This window comes from Tinamus guttatus, unplaced genomic scaffold, assembly GCF_059628265.1.
Source record: "Tinamus guttatus ecotype Peru unplaced genomic scaffold, ASM5962826v1 Tinamus_guttatus_pri_ptg000666l, whole genome shotgun sequence".
Lineage (NCBI taxonomy): Eukaryota > Metazoa > Chordata > Aves > Tinamiformes > Tinamidae > Tinamus > Tinamus guttatus.
This window is the reverse complement of record NW_028289200.1, coordinates 19937-40878: the sequence shown is the minus strand read 5'-3', so window position 1 is coordinate 40878 and position 20942 is coordinate 19937. Positions and strand designations below refer to the sequence as shown.

General features: G+C 37.8%; 1 protein-coding gene across 2 annotated transcripts; it reads left to right on the top strand.

The window, feature by feature from the left end:
* Positions 1 to 1278: 1278 nt before the first annotated feature.
* USP16 (ubiquitin specific peptidase 16) lies at positions 1279 to 19335 on the top strand. 2 transcript variants are annotated; one of them, XM_088536424.1, is made up of 17 exons: positions 1279 to 1385; positions 3970 to 4142; positions 4803 to 4906; positions 7229 to 7332; positions 9122 to 9303; positions 10227 to 10319; positions 11063 to 11193; positions 11558 to 11645; positions 12024 to 12102; positions 13006 to 13097; positions 13895 to 13951; positions 15368 to 15538; positions 16143 to 16815; positions 17525 to 17619; positions 18375 to 18461; positions 18782 to 18938; positions 19041 to 19335. In XM_088536424.1, exons 1-17 carry the CDS (start codon positions 1325 to 1327, stop codon positions 19163 to 19165), a joined length of 2472 nt encoding a protein of 823 aa, XP_088392550.1. In that variant the 5' UTR covers positions 1279 to 1324; the 3' UTR covers positions 19166 to 19335. The 2 variants fall into 2 exon arrangements, with proteins under 2 accessions (XP_088392550.1, XP_088392549.1); XM_088536423.1 differs by having other exon boundaries at positions 18782 to 18944.
* The last annotated feature ends 1607 nt before the right edge of the window (positions 19336 to 20942 follow it).

Sequence of the window (20942 nt, the reverse complement as noted above, 5' to 3'; positions counted from 1 at the left end):
AGCGGGGCCACGTGCGCGGCGCGGTGAGTGCGGCGGGCGGGGGCCGCTTTGGGGCCGCCCCGCGCGGAGGCGCCGAGGGGGCCGTTCCCGCCGGTGCCGGGGGAGGGCCGTCCTCCCTGGGGTGCGGAGGCGCCGTTAGGGCCCCTTCCCGCGAGGCCCGGGGGCGCTGCTGGGCCGGGCCGAGCCGAGCCGGGCTGCTCGTCCCCGCATCCAGCGCCCCCTCATTGTGGGGCTGGGCCTCGCGTGGGCCGCCCCTCCAAGAGGAGCCCGTCGGACGGGTTTGTCTGGGCATGGTGCAGCCGAGAGCAGCAGCTGCGCCAGTTCCTGTGCTTATGCTTTCCTGGCAAGAGAAAAGTGGATTCTTGCAGGTGTTCGTTGGTTGGGTTCAAGAGACCAACTGCTGTAGCTTTTTTAGGAGAAGTGGTTTATCTGATTGCATGATCTGTAACTCCTTTTTTTTTTTTTTGAACCATCTGAGTGCAAAGTTCTTAAGGATGATCCTTCTGATGAAGCAGTTGCCTACCTATTGCCAATTAGCTTAGCAATCACTCTTAAAGACATCTATCTGGAAGAGTTTCTCACATAGAAAGTCCTCTCTTGTCAAACCTCCCTGTGTCCTAGTTTCTCTCAGATTCCTTTAGTCAGGCCTTGTATGTTGGTGATGATAGCCCCAGGCAGGAAGCTGTGCTTGGCATGCCGCAAAGAAATGGTCTAAGCTCAGCAGTGGTTCTGGAACAGTGGAAGTTGCAAGGCAGACGTAGTGCTGTGCTAGCACATTTATCTGGCTTGGAGTGTGGACAGCAGTGTCAGGCCTGTCTGCAAAAACCACACGGATCAGCAAGTTCAAGCCTTCTTAGTTTTACATATTTCTGTGGATGGAAAAAATAAATTTTGGAATTGGTCTATTTGTTTTTGTTTGTTTATTTTTAAATCTTCTCTTGTGAAATAAGCATTAGGGACCAGGAACTACATGCTAGAGGCAAAAAATCTTTTGCCATATGTTCAGTAGCTGGCTTTTCAAAGGGAAAGGCTTGGGTTCTGGCTCTGCTCTGTTTGATCACCCTTCTAACTCATGCTCAGATCTTGCTTGTGCTATTTTCGATTGTTTTGTGTTCAAGTGTAATCCACTTTTTAAAAAAAATCAAAAGAGGCTAATTTAAGAGACAAATCGGTGATGGAAATAATCTCTTGTCTAACTACTGCTAATTAAAATTGAAATTTAGTAATATTTTTAATATTTAGCTTAATAATTAACTTAATAATAACTTAATATTTTTCTTTGATAGGTCTCAGTTCTGTGTAAAGAAAATTGCAGAACACAAACATGGGAAAGAAACGCACCAAGGGCAAAACTGCACAGGCCGATGAGTCTCTGGATGTGCTGGGTATGTTTCTTCAGAGAAGCCTCTAATCCTAGGAAGAAAAATGTTTCTTTTAACTTCAGTTGGAGAAGGCTTAAACTCATTAATATCAGAAAAGCTTTACAAGAGTCACTGACTCTGAAGACTCAATTACAGAGTTTTGACTTTATATAATTGGAACTCCCATCTTTCAAGAAGTGTTGGTGTTGATACTTTCCTAAATTTTCTGTAAAATAATAAACCTGTCTAGTCAAACTGACACATAGATCTTAAGTTCTCTAAGACTTTGCTTTGTGTAAAGGATTTATAGAGTTAGATGCTAAGTTTGTCTTGAGAAGTAGCATACTTCTGAGGGAGACTGTATACTTTTAGAAGATTCATATTTCAACAATAAAAGACTTTGATTGAAATATCTCTGAGAAATCACTTCCTTTTTTTCAATATCAACTAACTCAGTCTTGATGCTTTAACTGTCACTGTTTTCCACCCTTGCTTCCCCCAAGTCTGTAGAGTCTTAGTACTTTTTGTTTTTAGGGGAAAAAAAAGTGTCAATCCAGCTTTCTCTTCCTTCCCCTTTGCTTTTTCAGAGAAAATCCAAGATAGATAATGTTATCTCACCTCTGCATTGAAGCTTTACTGTCTTGTTTACCTGAGTTATTCTAGCTATTGTTTCTGCTTGTACTGTAACATTCTCTTATACAGCCTTTTCTACTAAGTCACGTTCTTGGCCACCCACTTGCCTGTCACCCATCTTGAATGCTGCACTGTGTGGCGCAAACAACTCGTCCCATGCTAATTTAGCTATCTTGGTTTCCTGGTTATCCTTTTTTCATGGTAGCTTTTCCTGTCCTATGATGTTTCACCTCGTTTGTCTTTTTAATAGAGTTGAGATCACTGTCTGCCCTGGTGTTTGTGTGTGGTGGTGGTTTTCTTTTTTTTTAAATCGCTGTCTCTTGGCTGTACAGGTCAGCTCTGAGAACTGAGGTCAGCTCAGCCTATCAAGCCATGCATAGAAGCTCTTCACAATGATCAGTTTTATTTAATTTATAATAGCAGCCAATATCGAAGAGCTTTATTTACAAATACAGTTTTGAAGCTGTGGATGAAGCTCGTGCCTTTAAAAAAAAAGGTGCATCCAAACACTAAATGCATTACAGAGCTTTTTCAGCTACCATTTGTGCTGTGGTGAAAATCTGTTGATCAGAATTAGAAGTCCAGGTACAAAACTTCCCCTGGTTTCAGCTCATGACAAGAAAAAATGGCCGTTTTGAGGCTGTAATCTTGCATATGGTACACAACAAAGGTAAAGCTGAAGCTATTATACTCTCTCTGAGGTGAAAAATGACTTTTTTTTTTTAAAGGATGTTAAATAACAACAATGCTTAGTAAGGGTCACTGTGTGCTTTTTAAATTAAAAGTGAATATTGACCGTGTCAGATATTTGACCTTATATTGACATATTTAGACACTTTTAGCTGAAAACAGTGAAGAACTGTAGGTTGATGATACCACATGTCTTAATAAAATGCACTCTACAAAAATACATTCAAAAAAGAAATTGCAGTGCTTATTTGGCAGAAGTTGAATCAATTTGGGTATGCGTTTCCTTTTGATCAGGAATTCTACATAAATGACTTAACCTTTTAGGTAGCTTCTCTTGCGCTCAAATGATGGAGTAACCAAAAAAAAGACCTCTTAAGAGTAACTCTTACCAATGCATTACTGTGTGATTGCAGTTCTCAGACTACCCTTTTCTAGCAAAGGTCAGTTCAATAGATGCAGTTCACACAAGACCCCGAAGATGCAGCCCTGTTTAGGGTGTAGCGCTGTAAGGTGACAAAGGCATAAATGTGATGGCTCTGCCATTGCTCTTTGCTATAGTCTGTGGCATAACTTCACTGAGACTACTCAGCAGGAACCATGGTCTTATCTCCACCATAATAGGCTAGCCAGGTGCTGCTTTAGTGGCTGGGGACCAAGGCAGAGGGTTCTGGCAGCAACTTGGGAGTTTGTGGGAATTGTAATCACACAGAATCACAGAATGGTTAAGGTTGGAAGGGACCTCTGGAGATCATCTAGTCCAATCCCCTTGCACACGCAGGGACACCTAGAGCATATATATATATACATATATAAATTGCTTTATGCCTCAAAACGTTAGCTGTAATGCTATCTTCTCCTTAGTTAATACTGTCAAACTACCAAACTACACTGAATTCTGATTGTAATGTTTTCAGCTCCTGATGATGCATACTACTGAAAAGTCTATTAAAAATTAGTAATGCCGCAATCATAGAAGCCCCATGGCTTGAGCAGGCCTGGCACCATAGCCGAGTCTTTATACAAAAGCTCTGACAGCTTCTCAGACTAGACGTAGGTTTGAGTGACACTTTTCTAGTAATATGGTAGTGTAGGATGCATCAATTTGTGAATGGATGGTTAAATTTCTTCCTGATACTGTTTTTCGATACGTCTTTCTGGCTCTAGAAAGGTCATGTTAGCTTCTGGATTGTTCCCTGTGCCTTTGAGATGCTTACACTTGTCACGCTGTCTGCATCCTTACACTTGTCACGCTGTCTACATCCTCATTGTACTTTCTGTTTCTCAGAGCCTGTGTGCAAGCACATCCGTAAAGGACTGGAACAAAGCCATCTGAAAAAGGCTCTGCTGAGCGTGGAGTGGCACGTCTGTCAGGACTGCAAGGCAGACGATAAGCAAGAGGAATCTGAGGAGACTGATGAAAGCCCTTCCATATGGTTATGTTTAAAATGTGGCCATAGGGTATCTCTTGTTTTGTTATTTTGCCTTGATATCTTCAGTGCCTCATAATGTAGTTGAACAAGACAGCATCTAATTAAACCCTTGTTTTATCTTACTTTTGAGTCTGAAGGTGGCGCTATATGGATGAGCTGATGTACTTCAGTGTGATGAAGTATGTCTGGTCTGACTTGCAAATACAATACTTGGAAGCTTGGCACAAAGGCATTTAGCAGACTTAGGGCTAAAACACCATCTTGAGGACTTAATTTTCCTCTTAAAGTCTGATTTCTTTTACCAGGAAAATAAATAGTTCTATTTATTATCCTAATGCAGGATTTGCATTATAAAGTTTTGTGCCGAGATTGGCTTGTTGAACTTACAGCTGTGCATGCTGAACAGGATTTTGGTTTTATTCTGTTTAACTCTTTAAGTTGTTACAATTGAAGTTTGTGAGTTAGTTGTCCAGCCTCCAAGCAAATTGATAATTACTATTCACTTAATAATTTACTTTTTTTTTTCTCCATAAAATGCATCTTGAAATAGTGACCTAACTGTTCATCCTGGTTAGTTTAACATAGTTTTAAAATTAAATCCAATTAACTGTATTTATATTCTGATTTTATATATGTTTCGTTGATAGTCAACTGGGTTTTGTGACACTTCTGGTTATCAACATTATAGGGCTGTGGCAGAAATTCTCAAGAACAGCATGCTTTAAAGCATTACACAACGCCAAGATCAGACCCTCATTGTTTGGTTCTCAGTTTGGACAACTGGAGTGTGTGGTGAGTTTGTCAGGCAACAGTTATAAGACATAGCTAGAAGAAAATGGAAGTTGGGGTGTAATCTGTGTTTATTTACAATTTCTAGGAGCTATCTCTAGAAATTTATAAACATTTCCATACACAAAATCTCATCAGTCCTCAAGAGTTGCTGAATAATTACCTTGTAAAATTTATAGCTAGAAAAATGTCATAACTAAAATTGAAATGTACAAATTAGCAAATATTGCGGGTTTCCTATTTTATTGATTCTGCAAAATCAAAATACACATGGAAATATATGTTGTTATGCAGATCTAAATATTAATATTGATGGAAGCTCCTTTCCGATGCATGTATAGGGAACAATTTGATTATTTTTCTTTTCTCAATGACTTCTTGCTCCATACTTATAATTAAGCAAAACTGCACAATCTGCACATGATGCTACTGGACCAATCAACACAGATTCCAATGTATGGTAGTGTTTGCTTCTCTTAACGAAATAGCATATTATAGATGGAGAACCTTCATGTTTTAAACAGTGCCAAATAGAAGTATTGTGCTTGACCATTTTTATTCTACTTAGTTGCCTTTCTCTAAACTTACTCTGTCATCAGGTTTGATTTTATATGATGTTGTCTTTTTACTTAATCATATATGTAGCACAAATATATAGATATATTGACCTCTAGAATGGAAAATAATTAATTTATTATTATTAATGAACAAGTGAATGTCCCTTTTTGTTTTTAAACTAGTGCCAAAGTTACCATTTTGAGATGCTTTATTTTCTTTATTTGAAACCGCGTATCATTTTTAAATCAAAATACTTGTGAATGAGTGGAAGTTGACTAAGCAGGATATTTTATTTCCTTTCGGAGAGAGTAATTTCTTGGTAGTGCAAATTTGTTTGAGAAATTCTTCAGAAAATTACATGTTATTGGGTGTAAACTATTGCTGTGAGTCAAAAACTTTAAGAACTCTGTTCCATTGTCTCCACTAAATAGAAGCAAAGGTAATTTAATCAGACTTACTTATGCAATGGATATATGAATGAAGTTGAAGATTTTTAGAGTCTCTCCATACTGTGCAATTGAAATGGACTTGAATAGTATTTTAGAAGTTAAACAGTTCTGAGCTTGGAGACAAAGAGGACCGCCCTAGTAAGTCTTTGGATTCTGCTAATTCAGGATTACAACAGATGCTACTGTATGTATTTGCAGTTCCCTGTATGTATTTGCAGTTTGTAGTCAAACACATTACTGAAAAAAAACCTTCATTCTAATTCTTAAGTCCTTCAAAAGCTCGTATTAAAATTCTTGACAGAATGTTACTGGGCTAAAATGGCTTGTGGAATGAACTGTTGCATGTTTTCCCAGTCATTTGTTATCAGTCTGTTCTTAAAATTAAATGGATTGACCATAAATAAATACCAGAGGATTCCTAGAAATTAGAGCAGATTTTTCAATGAGGCGTAAGGAAATGTGAAAATTACAGCTAAAGCTGAGAATTGTACAGATTTAGGAAAACACTTTAATGTTTTCAAGATTAGAATATATAGTCTGGCTCTTGGTAATCCTGAAATCTGCTAAATGCATTTGTGCCTAACAACTGTAATTGCTGTGTTTCAAAATGCAGAAATATTTGCATTCTTACTTTGTGAGCTCTTCAAAAAGCTGATTAGGCAGAACTGCAAAATTTGTCCATGTCACTCTCTCCCATGTATGTGGACTGGAAGAATTTCACCCTTCAGTGAGCTTTTATCACTGCAATTTCTGTTGCAGTTTTGTTTCAAATTGTTTAGTGGTCTCACTGTGATCTATCTTTGCTCATAAAGAGAAATAGATTTGTACCAGCAGCAAAAGAGCAAGTAAGAGCATGTCTGATTGATGGAGCACAACATTTGTTTCTTGTCCAGCTCAAACATAATAAAGTACTTGGATGGTTAGAATTCTCCAATTATTTTTAGTCCCTTTAGTACATAAGGTTGATAAGTCATTTCCTTTAGGGCCTTATACTTTGCTTTCTTTATTTTAGAAAAATTTCTCCTGCGCTTATTTTGTTTGCCACCTAGATATCTAAGTGCATCTACGCATCTAATTCATGTTAGTAAATTGCATCCTCCAATTACTGAAATTACTTAATTTTGTTAACTCTTTATTCTTGTAATCAGCAATGAATTAAACTCTTCTCTAAAACTTCTAAATCTTAAAAAGAAAAAGAAAACTCATAACTTTATAGCTTTGTGTTATGACATGCATCAAACCAGAAAATAATGTAGGATTTTAACTATTTAAGAATTAGAACTAATTGTTTTTCCTTTTTGGGTTGTGGCGGAGACAGGTGCTACATGTGTGATAATGAAGTTCCATATAGTACCTCAACCCGATTGGGCCAGACTGTGGATTATGTTAGAAAACAAGTTTGCAGTAGTACATCATGTACAGGTAAGCAACTGTAGTGTACACACGGGAAACTGGAAAGCACCTTAAATGTAGCAAACAGTACTTTAAATCAAGACTATACACTAAATGAGGTTTAACTCAGGAGCATTTTATGGTAGAATAAAATGTTAATTTCTATCTTTACATTATTGTCAGTGTACTGAAAGTGTAAGTATCTTGCTAACTCACTAGCTAATTGGTGTCCCCTAAGCTTCTACAGAAAAAAAAAATACGGGAATAGGAATTAAAAGATACAATCTTAATATTATAATATTTGCGATGGGGAGAAAGAATGTGGGAATGGTGATAGACTGTTGTGCAAGTAAGGAATCCATTATCACAGTTACTCATCAGCAAGACTCAGCCTCTCTTACGATTTGAGGGAAAACTTAAAATTTGCTTGCTTAAGGGTAGTTTGGTTTTCTTGCTGTATTTTGGGCTTTTGTTGTTGTTGTTTGGTTTTCTAAGTAGCTCTGCAGACATTCTTGAATACATGAGCTGGAGTGACTAGGTCCCCACCTGTTGCAACCCACCAGGACGTTTTCTAATGGAAAAAGTGCAGGAGGATTTGTCTTCTGAAGCCATACGTTCGGCATATGTGGCTCCTGTGCATTCAGCACTCTTCGAAACAGTGTTTTCAGCCTGCAGTCTACCTGCAATTTTGATTTATTTATTTAAAAAGAATTTCCACAACAGTTTCCTGCAAAACTGTTATTCTACGTGCCATTTCCATTGCAAGAATTAGAAGAATGTACATATCAGAATATCTTATGGTTACCAAACGTTCCAACAATCTACGCTTAGATCAAATCGCCCCTTTTGGGAGAAAGCAACCATCCAGCAATTCGCAATAGTTGCCTTCAAGTACTTCTTCAGGAAGAAGCTGACCTTTTCTAACAGAGGACCATGCTGTTCAGTCTCATTTGCTTAGTCTTTTCCTTTCTATATGCTTAATGTTTGAGCTTCATATTGCACAATATTTGCTCAAGTTTGAACTGGAACTGGATGAATACCTGAGTGCAGAAGTTGCCCATTTCAGGTGTTCCATCTGTTGTCCTTGATTTTTTGTCTATCTGCAAAGATTGTATCATCCTGCTGCTTCTCCTTTTCCTGACCTGGTGTTTCTCTGCTTTGAAGTTAATACCGGCCTACGTTTTATAAGAACTTTCTTAGAAGACTGACACACTGGCAGAACCAGTGCAGGAGTTACTGTGAAAAAGCCCTGGTGCTACCTTACGGTTTTGTTAAACCAGTCATTGAAACTTTAAGCTAAACAAAAAGGTAATTTTGGAGAAAACATCTTGACGGATATTGAAGAATATAAAGTTCCTGATTTCTGCCTTTTACGTTAATGAAATAAGCATAAGATTGCTTTGAGAGTGGGGGACTTGTTGCATTTCATTCTGCACAGTAGTGCTGTGTTACATGGGATGTTAGCTCAGATGCTGCCCTGGTGGATGTTATAGAAAGCCCTAATGTAGATGGTGCTGTAACAGGAATGAAATTTCAGAGAACACATGTTGACTTTCAAGGATTGTTGGCATGAATGACTTGTTGGCTGAATAGTCTGTTTCAATCATATGCTAATCTGAAATGGAATTTCAGCATTTTTGTTTGTTTCTTTTCTGTTAATCTTAACTCCTGACCGTTTTAAAAACCCTAAATAGTAATTTTACATTTATGCTAATTCTGTAATTCTGTGTTTAAATTTAAAAGTTTGAGGACTTCTGTTTTTTCCTGGCCCGTTTCCTGTTAATTGGGTTAATATATGGTATGTTTTTTGTTATTTCAGTTAAAAAACAACAGGAAAGCAAAGAACTTGAAAATAAAAAAATAATAAAAGACAACAGAAATGAGCAAGAAAAAGAAGTCTCGCTCAAAGAAGAGAACTCTCACTCAAGTACCAATTCAGAAGTAACTGTGAAAGGACTTAGTAACTTGGGGAATACATGTTTCTTCAATGCAGTAATGCAGGTATGATAGTTGTTGCTGCTTTTTTAAATTAAAATAATAAAAAAATGAAGCAAGAAGCAGTGGCACAAAAAAAAGAAAGTTTTAAACATGCCATACTGTACAGCCACACAACTGGAATGCATTTTTATCTGCCAAGAATGACAGGTTCGTGCTAAAAATACGGAGTTGGCCCAGAGGAATGTGGGGCAGTGAGGGTGCAGGTTTGGACTTGCACTAAGAGAAGATGCAACCGATTGCCTTGTTTTTGACGGACCACATCTGACCATGCCAACTACCTAATTTAGTAAATAAAAATGTGGCCTGGTACATCACCCTTGCTGACTTCTTAGAATATGACAGATTAATACCCGAAGACCATTTTTTTTTGAAATAAAAATACCTTTCTCAGCAACAATAAATCAAACACAGCTAAAGATTAACTGGATGAGTGTAATGCATTGCCATCTTGTGTGTCTGCCTCAGCTAGTAAATGTTTAAATAGAAAGAACTCACCCTTTTGTGTGTATTAAATTTTACATAGAATCTTGTGCTCTTTGGACCTTCACATTGACACTTTTTATAAGCAAAATTCCCACTTTGTTCACAGGGTTTAGTGAACTGTTTGATAGTGTGTACCATGTTTTAATCAAAAGAAATAGATGTACTGCATGCTGTCTCGTGATTTAGAAACAGGTACTAGTAAACAGACTGAATCAAAAGATCAGTCTGCAGAAAGATAGTACATGTAGGGATTTTGCAGTCTAATGTATGGTGAGGATACTCGTATGTCTCTATCTCTAACAGTTAAGTTTTGTAAACCTTGTCATACGTGATTTTGGAAGGAACTAATCTGCTAATTTAATTGCCAGAAAATGTATGATAAGTGGAACCACTCTGACATTCTGCTTGTTCCACAGTTACCAAACTTCTTCTTTCTTCTTCAGAATTTATCACAAACTCCAGCCCTGAGGGAGCTGCTCAAAGAAGCTAAAATGTCTGATGCAACGATTAAAATAGAGCCGCCCGAGTTCTCCATGGTATATATGCTTCAACTACCAGATTGACTCTTTTTTTTTTTTTCCCCTTAAGTATGTTAAAGTACAAGCAGTTCTTTCCTCTCTGGATTTTGAAATCACTTAAAAGTTTCAGTTAAAAGCTAATAAGATGTAAATTTAGTGAGGACTTTGCCATTGACTTCAGCAGAGCCAATACCCCATTGGAAGCAGGAGAGCACTGATTTAATACTATACATACTAGTATTGTTGTCAAAGAAGTAATTACATCATAACTATGTATTTAAGGGGTATGCAGGATAAAAATGTCTAGCTTTTGACGTGGTGTGATTTGTCTGGATTCATAATAATAAACTGGAGCATGTCTCTAGTGCTAACTTTTAGATACTGTATGTATCATTAAAATCAAGATTTAGCTGGGAAAGAAGGATTGTTCATTTTAAGAAGTTACATTGTTTCTTGATAAAATGAGAAATCTAGGAAATTCAAAGTTGAAGTTACATAAGCAAAATATATGAGCATTGTAGTAAATTTAAGCAATAGATAATTACCGATCCTTAGCTCAGTGTTTTGATTCTGTCTCATGAAATATCTTATTTTTTGGTTGCTTTTGTCAGCTTAACTTACTGCTATTCAGGGATTTTGTGCATTCTGTTTTGTAAGAATATTTTCAAGAACTGAAGAATTGAATTTTAGGGAAAAAATATTCCAAACAGATCTGTCACCAATTTAAAGTGCAACAAAGTTCCTTCTTTTGTTTAAAACAGGAACCTCAACTGATAAAGCTAGATCAGCCTGGTCCTCTGACGTTAGCCATGTATCAGTTCCTGACAGAAATGCAAGAGACAAAAAAAGGAATAGTCACCCCTAAGGAACTTTTTGCTCAGGTTTGTAAAAAGTGAGTATCTGTACAACTGCCCAGCATAGTGAGTAACACACACACACAGACACACACATACACACACACACACACAAAATAAACTTTTTACCTTTTTTAAAAGAAGGGCACTTTTCTTAATTTTATCATGTATTAAGTTTTGAAAGAAGAGAGTAAGGGACATATATAAATGAATAAAATTAAATGAAAGAAGCAAGTCTAGTGAGAACTTTTTAATATTTTCAGAAACTTTCATATGCTCACACTCATTGCTTTCATAGAAAAATTAAAATCAACACATAACGGACAGAAGAAGACAAAGTCTTAAGCACGACTGTCCACTATTAAGGTGAATTATGCCTTACAACTGTTTTTCATTTAACAGAGCAATACGATTTAAAGGTTATCAGCAGCAAGACAGTCAGGAGTTGCTTCGTTACTTACTTGATGGAATGAGAGCAGAAGAAATCCAAGTGAGTGTTTGTTTCGAAGCTTTGTGAGATGAACAGTGAATTTATTTAACAATGCATCTGTTTTTGTTTGTTTGCTTTATTTGGGGGGAACTTTATTTTTGTTGGATGCAAATGTGCTCTTTTTTTTTCTCCTGTGTTCTCCCAGTAAAATCAAGTAGAAAGGTTGAGTTTTGTGTGATCTTTTTGTGTTTTTTTTTCTTCTATTTTTTCCCTTTTCTTTTAAATACCCAAATACAGAAAGTATTTTGTGTCTTTACAGGCACTTGTTAAGTTTGTACTAGTTCTCTTAAATGAGATTTTTCTGTTTCTTTTGTAAAACTGACTGAATTAGTTTAGGAAATTGTAAAAACAAGTAAATACTTGTTTTTAAACTTTCAGCGAGTAAGTGCTGGAATACTGAAGGCACTGACTGACTCTAACAAGCAAAATGAAGAAGAACTTAAAAAGAAAATTAAAGGTAAAATAAACTAACTTACGTTGTGTTAATTCAGGCTTTTCTGATTCATTGAAGTACAAAAGTAACATTGCTATTGTCAACTAAAGAACATGTATTTAAGCAAACAGCTTACTGCCATGTCTTGAATATGTATCTAGAATGTATACCTTGGGTGTTTTGAAGAGTTTTTTTAAAAGGTTTTACTGACCTTGGTGAAGTTCCTTTCTTGAACAAAGTAAGAGAAAACTGATTCCATAGTGACTATACATTAAAAGATGTTTGGGCTGTGTTTCATCATCCGAATGCCATATAAAAAAATAAAATATCAACATATGAATTTAATGATTTTCTCAATCCTAATAGTCCATAATTATTTAACAGCTGCTTCAAAAAGAAAAAAATACACTGAACAGAAGAATTTGTAAACTTTTCAATAAGCAACAATTCAACAAGGTTCAAAGATGAACAAAATAAAGTTCAAAAGTATCTGCTGTAGTGAGAATATTGCTTGAGGAAATTGTTTTTGTCCATAGAACACCCATCTTGACAAATACTGATGCGTCATTTTTTAGATTCAGACGGTTGTTTGGCCATCTTGTGAAAGAAAAAAATAGGAGCTCTTCCTAGAAAGAGTTTTCTTCTGGGAAAATAGAGAAATGCATTTGAGCTGGGAAATTAGTAAAGGTGTTGGTCCAGTCAAACAGTCTTCTCCTGTGACTGTGTTTTCATCTCCATTACCTTGAAGTCCCCTAACGGAACTTAGAATCTTGCTGTACTTTAGGGGGAAACTAAAAAAGACTGACATATTCCATTAAACATCTTACATACTGTATCCTCTGTTTTTATACTTGATGTGCAGTAACCAAGTAGGTCCCTGAAATATTGTATGCAGTATTAACTTCACATTCTACTGTCAATTCTCAGAATACGAAAAAAAAAAGGGAATACGAAGCTTCGTAGATCGCATTTTTGGTGGAGAATTAACCAGTACAATTATGTGCGAGGAATGCAGAACTGTAAGTAGACTGCTGCCTTGGAATAGTCTAGAGTATAATTTCTGTAATCTGTAGAAGAACCCCAAAGGAACTATATGTAGAAATTAAGTAGAAGTAAAGAAGATGGCTTCAATTAATACACTTCTAAGTTTCAACTAGCTGCATACTTTTCAAAGAGGGGCATGGTTTGGGTGGAATCTTTCTTCCCTTATAGTCTAAAGCTGATCTTCTTGTCCCTTCCAAAGGGCCTCCAGAAGACAAGGGCTGCAGGATCAAGCTGATTCTTGGAAAAAAATCACTCTTGAATTCCTGGTGATCCTTTTCCAGTGAATTGTAAAGGGGATTAATTGTTCAGCTACAAGCAGTATGCTGCCTAGGGCCCTCATTCCTTTTCCATCAGATTATTGCCCTTCCCACACTAGAATGACTGGGAGTTACGAGGAAAATAGCTAGAGAAAGTGCACTATCAGGATAATTCATCATGAGAATTAAGTTTTAGTCAGTTGGCCAAATGAATGTCCTGATAGGGCCTGCAAGATTGGTATCTGCAGTCTAGGTAGAGTGTACATGTTCTAAGCCACAAGGAAGTTGGTCTATGTGGAAAACTGATTGCTTATTCCTGTGGTAATATGACTAGTAGATTTGGGGGTCATGGATAGCTGATTATAAAAGTAGATTAAAACTGTGGTTTATATTTGTACGTGCAAGTAAAAGCATGCATTGAATGCAGAGAACTTTTTTTTAAAAAAATATATACTAACAGGAAGCTAGCTACTTAAAAAAAAAACTCTTTAATATTTATTTAATATTCATTTAAGGTGTCCCTGGTCCATGAGTCTTTCCTTGATTTGTCTCTTCCAGTACTAGACGATCAGGTAAGAAACTGTACAAAACTACATTCTTGGGTCCTGTGTGTGCGTGTGTTTTTTTTTGTTTTGTTTTTTGTTTGTTTTTTTGTTTTTTTTTTTTTAACTTGGTTTTTATTTACATATACAAAAACACCTTTACATGGTTATTAGGGAATGGCTATATGTATCGTTCTAAAGTGTCTCTTAAAAGTCAATACCTTAAATTGCACAAAAATATAGAGCGAGCATTTCTCAAGAATCATTCCTGTAACTTGTGGCTCATAAGATGTCTTTGGGAAAATGCTGATAGTGTGTTGGTGATTTTGCTGCCTTGTCAGTTTATTCCATAAGCAAAGTTAGATTATCTTGGACGTTCCTATGTTGTCTTAGTACAATAGAAGACTGAGTTGTAAAGAATAATGTTTCAAACTCGTCTTCACTGTGTATATCTGAATTAAATAGAAGACAGTGATGGGTTCCACGTCATGTGCTTAAATGCTTTACGTTTTAATAACTTTCATTCAATTTTTGTGCTTTGAGAGGATTAATGCTTTCAGTCTTCTAGTGATTTCAGAATATTGAATAAACTTAAGTATTGTTAGAATAAATAGAGTGAATGCTTAACTATTTGATCAATCTCTAGACTCAAAATACATGAGACTTGTTCCTTGTGTTTCACTTCGATAATCTGTGTGTGTAAGATTTCAGATTCTTCATTAGCACTGTTCATGCAAACACTAATGGCTAAATATTAAAATGAAATCTCCTCAGGCAAACGGATCATGCCTTCTGCAATGAACAAAATTCGTTTTAACAGAAGCAGAAAAAAAGGCAATGTTTCAATATGTGTGGCAGGTAGTTCAATTTAAAATGTGTCTGGTTTTGTAAAATGTTAATCCTCAGTGAATTTAATTACATTTGTTAAAGCCAAAGGTAATATTGTTCCTTTACGTGCTTATAATTTGATCCAGTTAGCCTTACTTGATGATACTTTTTCATTTATTTTGCTTGATATGCCCTCTGGAGTACAGAGGCATACACAGAATCACAGACTGGTTGAGGTTGGAAGGGACCTCTAGAGATCATCTAGTCCAACTCCCCTGTTCCAGCAGGGACACCAGAGCACATGGCACAGGGTGGCATCCAGGTGGGTTTGGAAGATCTCCAGAGAAGGAGACTCCACAGCCTCTCTGGGCAGCCTGTTCCAGTGCTCTGTCACCCTCACAGGAAAGGAGTAAGGTATCTCTTTGGAATGGTTGGCATTAGTTGTCATAATTGAGTTAACGTTTTAGCGACTACAGCAACATCTCTATCTCTTGCATGGAAAAACTCCTTGAATAACATGCTCATCGCTGCAGCTTTCTTTGGACTCCCATTTTGTTATTCTGCAGAATAATAACTAATTTTGTGCTTGTTCTGACGGTTTTTTGTTTGTTTTTGTAGAAATTGAAAAATACAAATGAAAGAAATACTAAGAAAAACAAAGAAAGGGATTCGGAAGATGATGATGAAAATAAAAACAACAACTGTTATGTTAAACAGAGAGATGAGCTCCCTGGTACAAGTAAACACCTTCAGAAAAAAGCAAAGAAACAGGCCAAAAAACAAGCCAAGGTTGGTTTTGATAAATATTTCACTTGTATTAATGAAGCGCTTGCAAATTCTGATAAAACAAGATTTTTTATTTGCCTCTTCAAATTAGAAGGAGAACCAGTGAGAAAAGGACAAGTTATAATTTCTCCTTGTGCAAATTTGCATCTGACGAGGAATTGCGTATACATTACAGCTATTAAGAAGTTGCTTATTCTGCTGAAAGCTGCTGTGCTAGAAATTAGTTAACACCAAACCAATGTGGAATTTACGTTACTTGTCTGCAGCAGAATTAAGTTGTAGCATGTAGCTGTTCTGTAACGAAAAACTTAGGAATACAGGCATGAAAAAGGATCAGGAAGATATAAGGGGAAGTGTTAGCTGTATTCTAAAGACGGTGTAAAGGAAAAGAGTGAAGAACTATGTTTGAGTAAGTGTGAATTTAGTGTTAGCTACTTTGAATTGATGAAATCAGATCACTAACTGGTAGATTTTGCACTGCCACTCACTCCACTTCGACACCTATTGCATGCTCTAAAGATTTTGATAAGAAATGGTCTAAAATGCTAAACACTATTTAACCTTTCTGTTCTTCTTATTCTTGCATATCATGCATTCCGATTTTTAGAACCAGCGTCGTCAGCAAAAGCTTCAAGGCAAGGTACTTCATTTGACAGATATCTGTGCTATTGAGCCATCGGAGGAAGATCCAGAGTATAACCAGGAAATAAAGGCAGAAGGTTACTCTGAAAAACCTGATGTGAAGCAAGAAGAGGAATCGGCAAATGATTGCGAAGATCCCTGCTCAAGGCCAATGGACTTAAGTACGCAGCGAAACAGTGCAGATGTTCAGGTGTTGCCTGAAAATGCAGGAGAGACAGAACAAGAACATATGGAAGATGAATCTCACACAGATCTCTCTATGGAAGACTCGGAATCTCCTGTGAAGTTTGTCAATGGCCTTGACAACTTACCCTTGAAAGATGATGATGATGATGAAGAGGAGGAAGAGGAGCTTGCTACTGACTTTTCAAAACTACATTTGTGTGCCAATACCAAATCTGATATAAATATTTTAGATGACCTTCAGACTGTTCCGACAAAGATTCATGAAGTGGTGACTGAAGATCCAGAAACAGCCTTTTGTACCCTTGCAAAGAGGGAAGACCTGAACCTCGAAGAAAGTTCCATCCATCACTGTTTGTATCAATTTACCCGTAATGAAAAACTTAGTGAGACCAATAAACTGCTCTGTGATGTATGTACACAAAGACATTGTGGACCAAAGAAGAACTTAAAAAGTACGACAAATTATCTTGCAAAACTCTAAAACTGTCCCTATCTGCTGCTTGGGTTGGTGGGTGAGGGGTGTGATGTACCTGAAGCACCAGTTGTGTAACTTGCAACCTAACCTTAGATTAGTAGAACTTGTGTTTAAGGACAGACAGTGAAAACCTCTTGCTTTTGCACAGTTTAGTACCAGAAAGTTCTTATTTAAGGAGAATAGTAGGTTCATAAGCTTGAGTAGAGGACACTGCAGGATGGAAAGAGGCTTGAAAATGAGGAATAATTTTGAGTTAAAGGTGTTTGTTTGTTTGTTTTTTAATCTAAAACCTTATGTGGATGAATGTAGGGAGCAGTTATTTAGCAAATTACTTTTTTTGTTGTTCCATAATGTAGAATTTCTGTAACAGTTGCAAGAGAAGTACGTTGACATTTACTCAAAAGACTACAAAAAGCCCCATACAGATTCTGATTATGGGAGTTGTAGGCAACATGGAAGAAAGTTCCCTCTGATGCTGCTCGCACATGGTGCCAGCTTTAGGGACACTGGTTCTGCAAGAAGGCAGCAGCTGTTCAGCTGATCCTGTTAGCGGGGAGTGTGCAGTTCCTCAGTCATGTTAGTGGATGAGTAGGTGACATTGCAACCCTGTAAATAGTGAAAACTATTGATTTCTTGCTGTAACATTTGTTTACGTATTAATAATTGATACTTTTTGTTTCCTCTAGGTGAAAAGAAGTATATTTATACCAATGCCAAAAAACAAATGCTTATTTCTCTTCCTCCTCCAATTTTAACTCTTCATTTAAAGAGATTTCAACAGGTAACTTGCGGGCTGTTATTGCCAAAGTACATGTGTATATAGTACCAGCTTACTGTGTAGATAGCTGTATAGTTCTGGCTTAATACAGAACCAGTGTTAACATGCTTTAATTTTCTGTAAAGCTCCTCTTTCCAGGGGGTGAAAAAATAAGGAGTGGAGCTCCTAAGTAGATGAAAATCAATTCTACAGACCAAATAGAAAATATATAGGATACTCAAAGTGACTATAACACAGCTGAGGAAAAGACGACTTCTATTTCCCTTTTTTTTTTTTTTTTCTCTCCCCATTTTGATACCAGCATTTTATTTGAATAGGCTAGAAGTAGAAATTCCTTTGGTTCTGGCAATGTGAACTGAGCCCTTCAAGCATGCTGCAGTTCTGCAGTATCTGAGAAGCAAGAACTGCCTTCAGAGTAATTGCTTAGGTCTTATTTAGTACTGAGGTTGTTCTCCTTTTCTGCTCCCATTATTAAGGTACCAGAAGAGAGTTAAAGAGCTGGCCTAACACAGGCTCCAGTGCAGCATATGGAAGCAAGGGGACAATGCCAGAGAAGCTTGGGGTGGGATGGGGAGAGAGACAGGGAGAGAGGGGAAAAAGAAGCCGTTCTGTCCATCTTCATGTAAGACTAATTTTGTGTGTCGTGTTAGGATTCTTAGATCGTCGGTATAACATACCTAGTAAATAATGAGAGAAGCGTGCTTTTAAATATGTTGCATTCTAACACTGGTATTTCTTTTTCTTTATGTCCTGTTAAGGCTGGATTTAATCTACGGAAAGTTAACAGGCATATCAAGTTTCCAGAGGTGTTGGACCTGGCTCCTTTCTGCTCAGTTAAATGTAAAGTAAGTGGTGGCGATGTAGGGGAGCAGATTCTCCCTTTTCATATTTTACTGTGTTTTCAAAATTATGCTGCTTAACAGAATCCTTCATCCAATGTTTATCAAGTTTTCAGTTATTTTGCATGATAGTACAGGCTATCTTGTAACTTGCATGTGAGTCTGTTAGTTTTCTGGTCCCCTACTGGTCATGGTTGTGGTAACTAGCATGAGCCTGGTGACAAATATTCTGTGCTTCACTAAAAAAGCGAAGATGGAGGAGGTTATATTCTAGCCTTGTTAAAATCCAGTAGCTCAGTGACAAACCTGCACTTTTGCTCTTATAGAACGTGGCTGAGGGGAATACAAAAGTGTTGTATTCTCTGTATGGCGTTGTCGAACACAGCGGCACCATGAGATCTGGGCACTACACTGCATATGCCAAAATGAGAAATATCAACAATCACCTTTCTGAGCTTGTCCTCCGAGGAGAATCTACTCAAGGTGAAGGTTAGAAGTATTTTTAGTTACCTCTTACTGCAGAGCAGTAGCATGTCTACTCCAATATTTTTTAATGCATTTTGCCTCCTAAATTTTCTTTTCCAGCTTTAGGAACTGAACCAGTAAAAGGGCAGTGGTTCCATGTCAGTGACACCCATGTCCAGGCCGTGTCGGCGGCCAAGGTGCTGGGCGCGCAGGCGTACCTCCTGTTCTACGAGCGGCTGCTCTAGCGCCGCTGAGGAGCCCTCCTGTCTCTGCAACCATGTCGAAGCTCCCTCACAGAAGGGATGGACTTGCAAATCATGTTGTTACACCTTGGAGCTGCCGTGTACAACCGCGGGAATATGCTTTATGCTTCTTAGATACTGACGAATGAAACAATTAACTTATACTGTTTTCCAGTGTTTTCACTACTCTTTAAATAAAAGTCTTTTTTTTCAAAATGATAGCTTTGAGTTTCTAAGAATAGCTTGTGTGACCAAACAACCACTCCTTTCTTAATGTCTCTTGCCTGCTATAGCTTTTAGTCAGCAAATAACACTTTAAAGAGATCTTGAACTATAAACAATCTTGAACTATATATAGGTATCGCAGTTATATATCTGCATGTAGTTCTAAGCATGAGAAAGATGCTGTCTCTCCCTGCACATCCTAAGACCTGAGACATTCAGCACCAGCTCTCTTTGCGCTAACCTTTATTTCTAGAACAGAAACACTCAAGTTGCAAACTCTCTAGGAATTCTTTGACAGGGTATTTTTGACAAGCTTAAGGCCTTGGATTCCTCTTTTCCTTTCACTAACAGCACCTCAGCTTAGCTGGTCTCTGTTGCAGTAGTAAGAAAAACTAGTCTGAGGTGGGTTGTAGTTTTTATTTGAAGTTGTCTTCCCTGCAGGCATGGCTGCACATAGAATTTACACAAGTGAAATCCTGGCTCCTGCATGCTTGAACAGCACCTTGCTCATGCCTCTTTCAACCTGTGTATTTTTCACCCACCAACCTCCTAAGAAAAGTAGTAGTTGCATATGTGGTCCTGTTACCCTTTGATGTGCCAGCAGTAGTCCCTGTGCATAGGGTTTGGTATGCCAGTCCCCTCTGAAAATTGCTGAGTTTAAGTTTGAGCCACACCAATGATGCATAAAAAGCAAGCAGGAGCATAGCTGGTGTAGGACAGCCTTATTTAGGCAGAAGAAAGTTCCAGACCTGATTTAACCTCCCACTCCCTTCTGGCTGTGAAATTGAATAGTGCTGGCAAGAGTCAGAAAAGTAGTCATTATTCATGGAGCTTAAATTTCAACTGCAGTTTTCCCTTTTAACTTAAAAGGCATAAGAATTTTTATGAGCATGTAAAGAGCTTAACACAGGTCTCCCAATTTCCCCCTTATGTGCTTTTAAAGGATTCCATCCCGCTCTGTGACAGGCCTGACACTTCTGCTTAGCTAACTTTTGCCTAGATGCTATTTATTTTTAAGGCAGCTCAACTCATTCTAACAGCCAGAGATACATTTAACCATTGTTTAACCTTTGGAGAGCAGGGGAACTCTGGAAGGATGAACAATTAGGTGCATGTAACAGAACTGAACAAAGGCATGGACCTGGTGCCACACTTACTTCTTCCTTTTACCTCGTTTGACTTGGTATGCTCCATCTGAGTAAGGTGCATAGTGTCACTGCACACTGAGGTCCTGGAGAATAGATCCCAGTTTCCACAAATTAAAAGTTCTCTGCACCAGGCCTGCACTCCACCTCCCTTACCACAGAGGCCCAGACTGGTTGAGGTTGGAAGGGACCTTTGGAGATCATCTAGTCCAACCCTACTGCTCCTGCAGGGACACCTAGAGCACGTGGCACGTCTCTCCAGAGAAGGAGACTCCACAACCTCTCTGGGCAGCCTGTGCCAGGGCTCTGTCACCCTCACAGGAAAGAAGTTCTTCCTCACATGGAGATGGAACTTCCTGTGTTTCAACTTGTAGCCATTACCCCTTGTCCTGTCACTGGCCACCACCAAG